Source organism: Clupea harengus, chromosome 16 (assembly GCF_900700415.2).
Source record: "Clupea harengus chromosome 16, Ch_v2.0.2, whole genome shotgun sequence".
Lineage (NCBI taxonomy): Eukaryota > Metazoa > Chordata > Actinopteri > Clupeiformes > Clupeidae > Clupea > Clupea harengus.
In genome coordinates this window covers 12,551,664-12,566,113 of record NC_045167.1, presented here as the reverse complement: position 1 = coordinate 12,566,113, position 14,450 = coordinate 12,551,664, and the positions used below count along the sequence as shown (strand labels likewise).

Below are 14,450 nucleotides of genomic sequence, written 5' to 3'. Positions count from 1 at the left end.
TAAGACAAATATCTAATATTTTATTAATAGGATATTATAAACAGCACATTGATATTTGCGCGGATATATCTTAGTTAATGATATTATTTTGCTTTTAATAATAGGATATTGTAAAGAGCATTCTGGTATCATTGTACGTATCAGCTAAACCCAAGCTTCTTTTTTTTTTACACAGAAATTACGTTCACCCCTGCGCACACGTGCGTCTTAAACTCCAAAAACTCCGGTTTAAGTGGTACAGTTCTAAAGCGTTAGAGGTTAAGATATAATACGAGACTTCCTTTTTTTGCTAACTGCTCACTGTGGTACCTGCATGGCTGAAATTATGGCGTGATAAGTCTTTTTCTCTCTCTTGATGCCAGTCAAGGGCTATTCCAACTTGGAATCCATGTGGCGCAGAGGAGCTCTGCGTCATCAGCCTGTCTACGTCTACTATGGAGCCCTAGGTTGGGCTTTCAGCGGCCCAATACTTAAAACTGAGGACGAGGACTGTCCTCTCCTCTTCTTTTTCTCTTTCAGGGAAATTGGAAAACTTCACTTCAGCAATGCCTGAGAAGGTTCTTAAAACTTCCTCACAACCTACCATGTACAACATAGTACAGCATGAGACATTGAAACAACTTCAAGCTTAGAAACCAAGGGGAGCTCTTAAGACCCAGAATCAGTGGTTTCCAGAACAAATGCCATAGGGAAATGAGCTGTAGTCCTTGTGTAGGAACTCATCCCACATATAGACTGCTGCAATACCAAACTAATAGGTCTGCTAGCATGGAGTTGAATTTAAGTGATTCTTAACACAGCAGCTAGGAGAACTGTGGTGCGAGCTACAGCATCCGAAACATACAGGAGTTGAAGTGTCCTTGAGGACCTGGGTTTGATTCTGATCCGCATTCATTTCCCGATCCCACTCACTTCCTGGCCGTCTCGACTGTACTATCTCAAGAAAAAAATCCCCCAAAACAAAACAGTGACGAATCTGGTCTTTAAATCAAAAGTTGTACCTGCATCATGTTGAATGCTTGCCTATGAAGTAGCCACTGCAACGCTACCCACCTGGGCACCTTCATCCAAATGTACTCTCCATCTTATGCACAACAGTCTGGTAGTGCCACCACTAAATGGCAATAAGTCCTAACATGGATTTTTTTTCTTCCAGTGTTCAAGAGTTGCTCACAATATCAGAAAAAAAGATTGAACACACCTTGATCTACGCATCGATAAAACATATTCACCATTTTGTCAACAAACACATTCTATTCCAACAATGACAAACTCATTTTAATTATGGTGTGGTATAAATGTCATCTTGCTGGTCCAAGATGACATTCATCAACGCATCATATGCACAATTAGTAAGGAGTTACATTTCCTTTTTATATATCTCAACTTTATTATTTCACTATTTTATACCAAAGAATTTGAAGATTAACAACTACTATTTGAATCTACGCTCTGCATACTTGACATTGAAGACCCCACAGAGAAGTAGATATCGCATCCTTTTGAACAGGCTTGAAATATCCAAGACTTGAACTGAAATCCCTGGTAACGCATGTTATGCCCTTATGGTTTCTCTGACATGCGACTGTGCCACGCGGTGCCAAGGTACATACATACAGTCATGGACAATAATTGAGGACCACTCTTGAGAAAATTTACTTTTTTCTTCAGAATGCTGTGATTGCGTCGAGAGATTCAATTATTTGCATGAGATCTTATCGGCCTGTTGAAGTCACTTTTGAGTTGACCATCACACAGTAAACACGTCATTACGCTGCATTTCACCACAAAACACAAGGTAAAAGGTTTAAAAAAAAAAAAAGAGAGAGAAACAAGTACATGTTCTCAAGAATAGTCCTGGTTTTGTCGACGACAGTATGTATAAGTATGTATGTATGCAAGAATTGCTTTGGTTGAACCTTCACCTGAGTCTGAAACAAGAGATCCTGTGCAAATGCTCTGCACCACAAATATGCAGACAAGCTTTATTAATGCTATGAACAAATCAAGTTTGAAAAACAAAATCCACAAATAAAATTTAGTTTTATGCACCATTGGCACAGTGCAGCACAGGAGGAAACTGATGATGCAGACGTTTACGGCAGCAGTAGTTCAATGACAAAACAAACGAGAAACCCCCCTCCCCAAAACAAAAACAAAAAACAGAACACAAAAAATGTTCAGTCTTTTATTTAAAAACTATAAACAGTCACCAAAGTAAATAAAGCCAATCTATAACAGACTGTTAGGTATATGTATATTCGCACACCCTACAGACACTGCAGAAATGGTGATGGGGTGGGAGTCCCCTGCTTGGATGCTAACACAACAGGCAGTTATAAATGTTACACAACACACCGCAGAGAGGAGACAGTCTGAGAAGCTGGGAGCCGGAATGTGGCATGGTAGTAAGAATGAAAAAATAGTACAATAAAACTCCACACTATATTAAGATAGAAAAAAGTAGTGAAGAAAATATCATACCTGCACATAAAGCAAATAACACAGGAGAAAACCTGTATAAAACTCCATGTATTTAAACCAATTTACAAATACAAAAAGAATTTGGTACGGGCCCATGAGCTCGTCCTATGACAAAAAACGTTTACAGTGGATACATGTTAAGGGGGGCAGGAGAAGAAAAAAAATACCTTCAATAGTTTTTGTTTGTCTTTTTTCTTTTCTTCTACAAAAATGACATGAGATATATTATTCCATACTCTTTCAGCCAGCAAAATGAGTTCTACAAGGTTCTATAATACAAAAAAAAAAAATCAGTTCCACAAAAAAAAAAAAAAAAAAAAAAAAAAAAAACAACTGTCCCTCCCCACCCACCCCCAAACTTTACAGCATCAGTACCTTTGCAGAAATATTTACAGGGTTTACGTACATTCATCCACTGCTGAGTATAGAATCACATTTCATACAAGTAACCAGGGATCATAAAAAAATTACAAACAAAAAACTCCCCTAAGTGAACCTACCAAAGTAATGCTATTATTCCACAGAGTGACTTCTCCAGTGGCTGCAGCGGCATGAAAGAGAACTTATCTTCTTTTTTTTTATACTTATTCACAAGTATTTACAAGATTTTTTTACTCATTTAATCATATTGGTATTTATTTCAATAATAAATAAGTGAAAATATAATCGGCTCAAGTAAGAAAAAAAACCCAAGCTATCAAGTTCCAAAGAAAAAAAAAATCTTGCCAGTCGTCCGCCTGCGACCCACCCCTTCCTCACCTACTCGCTGCGTTTCTCGACCCACACCCTGCATCCATGCCAGAACCAGAACCTTCAGTGGACCGACACTCATCCAGGATTAAAAAAAATGTGCTCGTATCTGGAGACGGGGAGTAGAAAGGTGGCTTGATTGGAGAGTGTGGAGCAGGTGGCTGGTTTCTGAGTGGCTGGTGGAAGACCCCATGGCAGTTTGTGTTTTTTTCTTTTTTGTTTATGTTATTGTTTGTTTGTTTTTGTGAAGGAGGGAGGAGATGGGTGTGATTGTAGCGGGTAGTCCAAGCATACTGGGAACAGAAATGGAAGGGAGGGGGGAGGCCTTGGGGAGCTCTGCCCCATGTGGCCAACACGACAGACTTGTTCGCCAGCACTACAGGAAGAGTGTTTTTCCTCGTGGTGTTGTTTTTTTTTTTTTCTTCCTTTTTTTGGGAATTCAGCTTGGCTCAAGCCTGCAGGGTGTGAGTCAGTTCGTAAAGGCATTTGGCAAGCGTTGTGGAGACCTCCATGTTGCTGAGCGCCAGGACCGACAGGTGGCACTCATGCCGTTTTACCAACCTACAAGGAAAGAAGTGTCAGAATAGAATCTCACATTTCTACATGTTTCAGATAAAATATAAAAAAAAAAATGTTACCATTCTTTTTATGTCACCAATGTGCAAATGATGAAATATAATTGTCTTGACGATGCAAGATAGAAATGTTATGTGCCTGCCAACCGTCTGTAGCTATTTTAGCATTAAACATGTCCTCCTACCTTCGCCCATCGTCCGAGTACTTGGCGACGTTCTTTAACGTTAAGGCAGCAGTTAGTCGTATGTGTTTGGTCATTGGTCCCTCTTTGTCATCCTGAGGAAAGAAACAATGATAAAAATTCATCACATGCACATAAAAACAGTCATTATAGGTTTATGAGGAACACCGTGGAGATACATACGGTAAAGTCCCTGAAGACCAGGTTCCGTGACCCCCTGCGCAGTGCCATTAGGGCAGCACTGGGGTGATTGACAATAGCTTTCTGTGCTCTTGGGGTCGGACTGCTGGCCGCTACTGGTGGAGACCTGAGGAAAAACACAAATCTTTAGTTGACGGGCTCATTCGAGTTCCCTGGGCGAGTGCTAAAGTGCTTACACCCTGGGGAACTGGAACCAGGAGATCCCTGAACATGAACTACTTTGGTCCTCGTGATAAACTCTGTGCCCAAACAGACATAGCAAAAGACTGGCTGCCGCAGATGTGGTCACACTGCATTGGTTTCTGAAAGGTATTATCCTGCAGGGGTTAAAGCAAAAAAAAATCCTGAGCCTGAACTTTTTTGGGTGTGTGGGAGGGAGGGGGGGGTCGTGTCTCGTGGCATGGACACATTCGCAGGGTAAAAAAAACAAACAAACAAACAAACAAACAAACATTTAGAAATGAATGATTGCAGATTATGGTTTGACTTTTGAAACTGCAATCCCAAGAAAGGTCAGCAACAGTCCTCCACCTCACTACAATATGGTACTAACACATGTAGCATTCACGATTTCTTTTGATATCAAGTTTTGCTGCTAAGCTTTGTCCTTGAAAGGTTACAAGATGACCTACAATCACAAGGTGACATGATATAAGGGTATGTCAGTGGAAGAAGATTTGATTTGCAACCATTTCATTGAGGATATATGAAAAAGGACAGCGATTTACTTAAAGTGCAACAGTGAACTGTAGATAATAATGTAGTTTTATATTGCAACATTTCCATAATTAGGCCTACTTTGTTAATAGAGAATATATCAATACAATAAATAACAAACAAAACATTAAAATGTTACAAGAACTGGTAACTTTAATGTTAGGAAATGAATACAAAACAGGACTTTGTCGATGTACTTGTTGGTGGCTTCGTCGACATTTAAGGAAAACATGCCGTTTTTTTTTTAGCTTTTCCGAAATACGTCTTTTAAACTCTGGTGTTATGCCGTGTGTTAAAATAGCGGCATGCCGATTGGATATTGACAGTTTAGTCAAACACACGTCACACACACGGTCAGTTATTGATGCAGGTACATCAGCTGTGGATGTTGCTCCCGGTAAAGGCGTTGTGTGTTGGAGAGCTAGTTGCATATATTAGCTTTCTCGAGCACAAAGTGCAGAAGCAAGCACCTGCTTCTCTTAACTTCTTACACCAGCTACCAAAAGGCGTACTGTCCATCCCTTCCCATCTCTTCTATCCATGCCCAGCGCCATTTATTTTCATGAACTTACTTTCCATCCTACTCTCCTTTGGTGTGATGTCTCTCTACTCGGGCATCTACGCTAGGCAGAGTGATAGAGAAAAGTCGGTGTTTGAAGCACATTTTCCCCCAAGACCCGCCCCAATCTACTTCTGATTGGCTAATAATGTTATTTTGAGAGCCGGAGAGTTGTGCTCCTTTCATTTCATTGGCAGACGAACTCATAAACTCGAAAGTGATGGTGATGATATCGAGACGTGTTTAAAAAAACAAAACAAAATTAATAAAATATTTTTTTTCGCAGCCAAACGCCGCACGCCGGAAATCCGGCACAGTGCCGGAATACTTTAATCCCTGATCCTGTCCAAAAGCAATAATTTGGAATACATTGGCATTGCCTGACAAGCTTTTTAGCTTTTTAAAGCAGAGTTAACTCACATCATTATTCAGACTGGATAAGAAAATGTCCCCTTTTTGTTACAGGTTAAAATTCGCCTCAAATAATTACGTGCTTAATGCCTTGGAACGTAACAGTCAAGGCACATTTGCTTATAAAGGAAAATATATTTTCATTCACATTGCACCAAGATGATTACAAAACATCACAACGAAAAATTTGCTAGAAAAAATAAAAGTAGGGTACATACTTGGAAGTATTCTGATTTCCGCTTTGCCTCTGCTCCTCCAGTTTCAGGCCAGCGATTAGTGCGTCCCTTGAGCAGTGCTTGTCCTGTGGACAGCAGTAACACACACACTTAGAGGGCAAATCTGAAGCCCGCCTGAAATCTAGGCCAGCAGGCCCACAGGAAGAATGTGAACGGGGCACCGAAGTCCAGGCAAATAATTAAAAGTGACAGAAAGAAACAGAGACACGGCATGAAGATGCAATCTTGCCTGTAAGTGAGTGATGAAGGATAGTCTTTGCCGTGGGAAGGGTTCGCAGCCTTCCCAGAGGCATGTTCCAGGGTACGCCTCCTTCCCGCCATGTTGAGTGGCGGCGTGGTAGAACACCTGAGATGGCGTCTCAAACCACCTGCACAAGATATGGGTCAAGGTCAGGGAGAGCCTATCAATCTGGTCATACGACAGCCCCATAAAAATAAACCTAGTTTAATTTAACTATATGGCGGGAAAAAAATAAATATTTATCAATCTCGTTTCAACAGGAGGAGCATCCACCACCTCATGTCCACCCACCGTTTACAGGACTGCCACAGACACTTGAAGTTCTGGCCAGGTTTCCGGGCCTGCTCCTGGGGTACCGCTGTGGCTTGTGGGCCACCCAGAGACGGACTGGGACTCGCACTGCTGCCCTGCAGGGGCTGGGGCACGGCGGGGGCCATGGGCATAGCTGCCGACACAGACTGCTGAAAGGGCACAAAACAAAGACAAGACCGTTTCAGAACAAGTTCTGTGTCAGGGATGGAGTCACGGAAACGTATGTAGCTTGAAACCGGGGGAGTTGCACTTGCTGAAGCTAGGCAATCTTATCCATCTTGATTAATGTTGGAAAGTTGAAAACTTATTTGTAGGGTTTTTGCAGAGTGACAAACATCAGGTTATAAAGGAAGGTAGTCAGACTGGTTGTGAAGTGACTTCCTAGGTTGCCAAGCTGTTTTGGCTCTTCATTTAGAAATATTAATATTAAGAAGCCACACCAGAGTTAGTGATGCAAGTGGTTAGGACGTGTTGAAAAACGTGTGACAAAAAATAACTTTGGCAGGCAAACTGACAGATTAATCTGAACAACCTTTCACAGCACATCAGTGCTAATTTCTACCAGATATGTAGACTCTTGATCGTGATCACATTACTTAAACCACATTAAGGACACTGACGGGGCAAGCAGCGAGAACAGAGAAAACAGTAAACAAACTGACTGTTAAAACGGCTAAAATAATTGTCAGGTTTTTAATGGCACACGACGACACACTCCAACACACACGTGCATATTATGGAGGCGACACAGGACACACACACACACACACACACAGGCAATATGGCTGCAAGCGGTAATGAGGGGGCCAAGCAGGCTATCGTTGCCATGGAAACTTGACGTCACTATGTCAAGGGCATTGCCATAAGCACTCACAGTAAGTTTTACGTTATTTAACTACAGATATGACCTCCCCTCCTGTTGGGCGGCGGGTCCAGGTACCAAGGTTGGTTTTGATAACTCAAAGTGTTGCTAAGATGTGACATCATTTTGAGCAAATTGAAAAGCTAACAAATACAATTCTGAGGCTTGGTCTGAAAATCATCTGTACCAATTTTGGTTAAGATTGGAAAAACCTTTTTCATAAAATCCAATATGGTGGAAAATCTAGTAGGGCAGAAATTGACATAATAGGAATTCAATGATACCTCATATTTGAAAATCAGGCATAGGAATTCAAGTTATGTGCGTAAATGCACCTCCAGCTTTGACCTGATGGTGGCGCTAGAGTGCTTGAAGCACAGACATGAAACAGTCTGCATCTCTTTTCATACAATAGCTCACTTTCCTCGAATCATGAAAACAAATAAGCATGGCATGACATCTAGGAAAGTTACAAAATGACCACATCGCCACACTAAGCTGTGATTTCACAGAGGACTTGGTACAAAATTAATAGTTAATCCAGTCAAGACACACACAGGCGTTTGCCACAAGCTAGCATGGGGGAAGTCCCTCCGAAAGTTTGGGGAATTCACACAGTTTGAGGATCACATCACATCACGTATGTAGTCATAACAGTGCTAACTCAAAGCATAGGTTCTCAGTCTTGTTCCTAAGGCCTGCTGACACGGCCTGCCTTCTATTTCCTGCTCCAAGCCCACATGAAAGTCTGTAACTATAATGCTCTTGTTTAGCCAAATCAGAAGCATTAAGCTAACCAGGAAAGCCATATATGAAGAGCAGGGGCAGAAGTCATGCAAAGGGGGCAGGATTTGAACTTCAGCCTTTTCAAATTTCAAAGGCATACATCATATAAAAGAGGTCTACACTCTAGAGTAAGACACACTACTGTTAACCTATATTTCACAGAAAAAGAAAACCAAATGGAGGGTTTTAGTTCCACAAGAATTTGTATTAATGGAATTTTCCTTTTTGGTCAAACTAGGTTCTTCATTTTACTTCTCCACCATAGCACATGGGGTAACTAAGCAGGCTGAGCACAACAGTAGGAATAACATGTGTGAGTGTGTGTGTGTGTGTGAGTGTGTGTGTGAGAGTGAGTGAGTGAGTGAAAGTGTGGGTGAGTGTGTGTGTGTGTGTGTGTGGGGTGAGGGTGTGAGTGAGTGAGTGTGTGTGTGTGTGTGTGTGGTGAGGGTGTGTGTGTGTGTATGTGTGTGTGTGTGTGTGTGTGTGTGTGGGGGGTGAGGGTGTGTGTGAGAGTCTGTGTGAGTGCGTGCGTGCGTGCGTGTGTGTGCGTGTGTGTGAGAGTCTGTGTGAGTGCGTGCGTGTGTGATGAGGGTGAGTGTGTGTGTGAGAGTCTGTGTGAGTGCGTGCGTGTGTGTGGGGTGAGGGTGTGAGTGAGTGAGTGAGTGAGTGAGTGAGTGAGTGAGTGAGTGAGTGAGTGAGTGAGTGAGTGAGTGAGTGTGTGTGTGTGGCGAGGGTGTGTGTGTGTGTGTATGTGTGTGGGGGGGTGAGGGTGTGTGTGAGAGTCTGTGTGAGTGCGTGCGTGCGTGTGTGCGTGTGTGTGTGTGTGTGAGAGTCTGTGTGAGTGCGTGCGTGCGTGTGTGTGTGTGAGAGTCTGTGTGAGTGCGTGCGTGCGTGTGTGTGTGTGTGATGAGGGTGAGTGTGTGTGTGAGAGTCTGTGTGAGTGCGTGCGTGTGTGTGTGTGTGTGTGTGAGTCTGTGTGAGTGCGTGCGTGCGTGTGTGATGAGGGTGAGTGTGTGTGAGTGAAAGTGTGTGTGTGAGAGTCTGTGTGAGTGCGTGCGAGTGAGTGAGTGTGTTCTGACAGCCTTACCTGAGGAGCCGTCTCCTGCTGCGATGAGGGCTTCTGCTGCGCTGCGTTCTCTATTGCTACTTTTGCTACTGTGCTTGGGTCGGCACCGGCCGGCACGGCCACCATGGTGGCGCTGTGCCCAGCATTGTTGGGGTCGCTGATGGTGACTATCCGCACGCCCACTTTGCTGGGGATGCCGGACTGGGGCCCCCGCTCCCCATCTTCTGCGGGTCGCTTGAGCGCCCGGTTCTCGCTAGCTCCGTTCGCTGGCTGTGGCTGGGGTTTCACTTCAGACCCGTAAGGATTCTGGAAGGTTCCACTGGCTGCGGGCAGGAGGGGCGGCGAGTGGTGGTGGTGGGGGGGCTGCTGGAGCCGCAGGTGGGGAGTGGGAGCGGCATAGTTCTGCCCCGAGGGCCCGTTGGAGAGCTCGGCGCCGCGGCCCACACTCTTGGGCCCGTTGGCCACACGCTCCGCCGGCTCTGCTTTGGCAGTGTCCTGCTGAGGTTGAGGAATAGAGTCCGCGCCCAGCACCGCTCCGTGCCCTTTGGGAGACGGGGCCACCTCCCCGTTCCCCACGTGTTTGGAAGCTTTGTGATTTGGAATGTTTTTGCCGAGGTGGGTGCCCGAGCCCATAATGTCCCCTCGGTCGAAATCGCAAACCCCGTTGACCAGGAGCTTTCGGGGGTCTTGAGTCTGGCCAGCAGGGCTCAGCTTCCCAGTGCTGGCAGCATCGCCGGCCTCCACTGCAGGGCCGTTGACACTTGTCTGTGTGCCCTGAGCGCCGGCCGGCTGGCTGTTCCCTGAGTGGTACAGAGGTAGACTCGAGTCAACGCACTTCCTCCCGTTGAGCAGCTTGGCCCCGGGGCCCTTGGGCTCCGCCACGTCCCCGTTGCTGGTTTTGGCTCCCTCGCCCAGGGAGGAGTTCTCCACCACCTCGATCTTGCGCTCGTGGATGTGGAGCCCCGTGGCGTCTTTGGCCTCTTCCTCCTTTTGGCAGATGATCTTGTCCGCTCGGAACGGCGGCACGGAGATGGGGGGCGTGGCCCCAGGAGGGGGCTGGAGTGGGGTCACGGGCTGCACCTGTACCCCCAACGAGGGCGGGGCTCCGCTGACAGGCAGGCCCGTCTGCGACGTCAGCGGCGACGGCACGCCCTGGGCTACCCCTGTGGCGGAGAAGCCAGCGTTTGGCACTACCGTGAACGTGACCTGGTTGGTGGGCGTACCTTGGAGGATGGTGGCCGGGGTGCTGGTGGAGATGAGCTGGCCAGGCAGAAGCTGCAGGTTGGAGATGGGGACAGTCTGTACGGGGCCCTGGGCCTGCAGTGGGCTTTGGACCAACTGCACATTGAGCTGCTGGGGCTGCGGCGTGCTCTGGCTGCCGGGGGACACCTGGTAGACCACCTGCGGGCTGGGTGCCCTCGTGCTGCTGGGGGGAGGGACCTGGGGGGCGGGGAGGATGAGTTTCCCTCCGGGTGTGGAGGGCCCGCGCTTTGGAAGCAGTAACTGTTTGATCAGGCTGGACTCCGCAGAGGTAGGCTGGCCAGGAGGTGGGGGCGGTGGGTACGTCTGGAGGTGCTGCTGCTGCTGGCGCTTGACGGAGAGCATCTGACTGACAGTGGGAGGGGGGCCCTGGCCCGGATGCGAGGGCGAGCCCATGCCCTGTGGCAGGGGACCGGAGGTCTGGGGGCAGTGCGAGGAGGGAGGAGCAGGGGAGCTGGACGGCTGCCCGGCCAACTGAATGGTTTGAGCGGTGGGCATGCCCGAGGGGTTGGTCAGCACTATCTGGTGGATGGCCGGGGCAAATGCTGGGTTTGGCTGCGGGTTGGGGCTTACGATGACCACATTTTGCTGCTGTGGCTGCTGCTGCTGTTGGGTTTGCTGCTGCTGTTGGTTAGGAACCCCCTGGGGCTGAGGTGCGGGTTTGGGGGCGATGTTCTGGAAGGTGACCCTGGAACCCTGCGTGTTCTGGACACCGGCGACAGTGAACACCTGCCCGCCGGCTACTATTGAGGGCGTGCTGGCGAACTGCGGCGGTGAGGCCAGGACCACCGACTCCTGGGAAGTGGCGCCGGACTGGGGGAGGCGCTGGCCCGGGCCTGGAGGACACACGCCCTGGACTCGTCCCGTGAAGATGTGGGCCTGCTGTGGCCCCTGCTGGAAGAGCGTAACGGGGGCGTGGTGCAGAAGCTGCTGCGGCGGCTGCTGTTGGTGGTGCTGTGGGGCCATGGCTGCAGGAAGCCCACTGTGGTTGGGCATGGCGGGGGGCACGGAGGCAGTGGGGATGGAGCTCTGCATCATGGCCGTTTTGACGATGTCGCCGGGCCTGGGCGGCGTGGGCGTGACGGCGGGGATCAGCAGGCCGGAGGGATTTGCCGGCGAGAAGCGGGGGGGAACAGTCATGGCTGATGGCGGGTGCGACACTGCTTGCACGGCGTAGGCCACCTGCGGAGCTGCCTGGCTGGCTGTAAGGCTGGGGACAGATGCCCGCACAAACTGCCCACCCATGCCAGGGGGGAGGCCTGCGTGGGGAGACAGAGTGAGAAAATCATGGGTAAAAGTCAGAACAAAGACTTTGAAGACCAAACTAAATCTTACACAGGACTGCACATTTACTTTTTCATACCAAGTCACAGAATGCCAAGCATAACCAGTCAACTATACAGCTGGGAGCAGCAACACTGAGGTGGGGGTGGGGGGTTGGCTTTACCTGTTAGGGGGGCCTGTAGAGGTTCAGAGGGGGCTTCGTGCTTGGGAACAGGGCTGGGCTGCTGCTGCTGATAGTACAGCTGGATGGGGAGAGTGATGGATCGCCTCCGGATCCCAACCACGTGGATCTGGGCCTGGCCGTTGGTCTTGGAGTCATCCATGCGTTTGACCGAGTGATTAGGGAAGATCATCCTGGCATAACGATGAACAGTTTATTACAGTTCATCTGTGCTTTCCCAAAAGATGAACTATGAAGGTATTCAGAATGCAAATGCTTTCCTGTACACACACAGTGAAAGTAACTGTCTTGATTAACCAAGGCTGACCACTGCCATAGTGTGTCGGCTTGACGTTTAGGGCATTTGGTTAGAACACTGTATTTGCATAGCCATTTGTGCAAATATAACTTCATAGAAAGATATAGACAAGGTCCTATGTGCCAGCAGTCACAATGGGGTTATATCTATTTAGACAATTCAAGCAACTGTAGACAGCAGCAATCACAGTACAATTCATTTACACAGTAGAAGTAATGATCACGGTTTAAGACCAAATATCCATTTAACATACAAAGAAATGATACTGAAGAGATGCATGCAGTCTGCAGAGAGCTGAACACTGACTAAACTGCTGATGAGTTTCCCTCCGGGTGTGGTTGCAAAGGGCTCCAGCTTCATGCCGTTTTACTGCTGAAGAGTTAGGGCAGAATCTGCCTCTGCCTGGGCCTTACCTCAAGCACTTGTAGAAGCCCGAGGAGGTGAGGATTCCGCTCCGGGCCGTCTTGCTGCAGGTGGCCAGGTACTCCGAGTACATCTCTGAGCGCGAGACCGAGCCCTCTACCTGCACCTCAAAGTGAGCATTCAGCCTGCAGGCCAAGCAGTGCACAGAACATAATCAGTTAGAAATGTTACACATGCACATTCAACACATACTCAGGGTCTCAAACTGAGACTGAGTGACTTGAGACTAGATTGATTTCATATAACAAACAGTAAAATGTTAGCCTTCCACATGGGAACAAAAGGGTAATGTTAACAGATCTAAAACAGTACTACTGCAATACCACTGTGTCAGTTTTTGCAAGTAGACACTGTAATAATATGAGCATTGCGCCCGACAATAACTTAAAAAAAAAAAAAAAAAAAAAAAACACCCAAAAAAACCCCACATTGTTTTCCTTAGAGCTCATGTGTTGAATGCAAGCTACTCACCACTGAAGGGTAAACTTCTCTCCATCTAGCTCAACAATACCAGGAGGAGCAGTAGACTGAACAGGGACTCTTGGCGCTATGAAGAAGAATGAACAAGATGAAGTGAAAGATTAAGAAAAGCATGGACGTACAAAGAGGTTATTAATTATTCAACTTCCCATGAATATCTCTGCTTAATATGCCAACTTGTACTTCGCCAATTCCGATCACCATGATCTTGCTGAGCTATGCAAAATTACACCCGGTATGTACAAAGTGCAGTACTCCCTTGTGTCCATCGGGTGGCAGTGCTGAAGCAATGATGAAATTAGCAGACACTTTTCCCATGCACGAGACTGCCAATGATGACACCACCGCCACCGTGAGTCAGATTTAGATAGGGGGGTTAGTGGGAGACACTCACCTGGTCCAGGTGTACCCTGCATGGGGGAAGGGACGTGCTCCACGAGCTGCGGCCGCACCTCCGCCACCTGGCTGCTGGACGCCTGGTGCTCAATGAGCTTGACAGCGGTCAGGGCGTCGGGGCCAAACGTGTGCAGATCAATGGACACTAGTCGCACGAGCAGGTCTGTGGAGGGCAAAGCACAAATAACACACACATAATGAATACACCTCATAACATCTGGAAATGCAAAGACCATTGTCAATTTACATTAACCGGCTAAATTCATTAAATTACAGAAAATAAGTAAAAAACAATAATCGTGCAATGTTCAGACGCACTGCAGGGAACCTGCAAATGGTCCAACTAACAACTGGCCTTTCACTGGGGACTGCAATGGAGCTCTAATTTATTATGTCTGACCAGGCGTGCCTTAGAAACGGAGGTCGGAGTAATTGATTCCCCAAAGACAGCGAGGGAGAGTCAATTAAGCTTCAACTCAAGCAGCCGTAAGGTGCATTAAAACGGAACTGCTGAGAGGCAGGTCATTCACACAGAGGAGAAAAACAAAACAAAAAAACCTGCACGAAAAACTGCTAAAAATTACCATCAGAAACCAAAATGTCCAGGTGATGCCATCCTCAGTGACCACTTTGCATGAGTCACTGCACACAAGTGTTATTTATTTTCCCCACATAACTAGACATGGGAGACTTCTATTTCTAGGGTGGGCATTCAAAAAGGCTTTCATCATGCTATGACCTTTAGA

General features: G+C 47.1%; 1 protein-coding gene across 2 annotated transcripts; it reads right to left on the bottom strand.

The window, feature by feature from the left end:
• Positions 1-3,453: 3,453 nt before the first annotated feature.
• On the bottom strand, positions 3,454-14,383 carry arid2 (AT rich interactive domain 2 (ARID, RFX-like)). 2 transcript variants are annotated; one of them, XM_031583401.2, is made up of 11 exons: positions 13,703-14,383; positions 13,300-13,375; positions 12,819-12,953; positions 12,090-12,280; positions 9,404-11,901; positions 6,648-6,817; positions 6,345-6,483; positions 6,098-6,180; positions 4,175-4,298; positions 3,995-4,086; positions 3,454-3,795 (listed from the first exon to the last, which is right to left on the bottom strand). In XM_031583401.2, the coding sequence occupies exons 1-11, from the start codon at positions 13,938-13,940 to the stop codon at positions 3,684-3,686; spliced, it is 3,858 nt and encodes a 1,285-aa protein (XP_031439261.1). In that variant the 5' UTR covers positions 13,941-14,383; the 3' UTR covers positions 3,454-3,683. The 2 variants fall into 2 exon arrangements, with proteins under 2 accessions (XP_031439261.1, XP_031439262.1); XM_031583402.2 differs by having other exon boundaries at positions 6,648-6,814.
• Positions 14,384-14,450: the final 67 nt, after the last annotated feature.

Coding starts and splice junctions, on each gene's coding strand:
- arid2 (XM_031583401.2), bottom strand. CDS start 13,940: ATGGTCTTTGCATTTCCAGATGTTATGAGGTGTATTCATTATGTGTGT. Junction 11,902..12,089: donor TCTACAGGCCCCCCTAACAG/GTAAAGCCAACC, acceptor CTCCCCACGCAG/GCCTCCCCCCTGGCATGGGT. Junction 6,818..9,403: donor AGCAGGAGACGGCTCCTCAG/GTAAGGCTGTCA, acceptor GTGCCCTTTCAG/CAGTCTGTGTCGGCAGCTAT.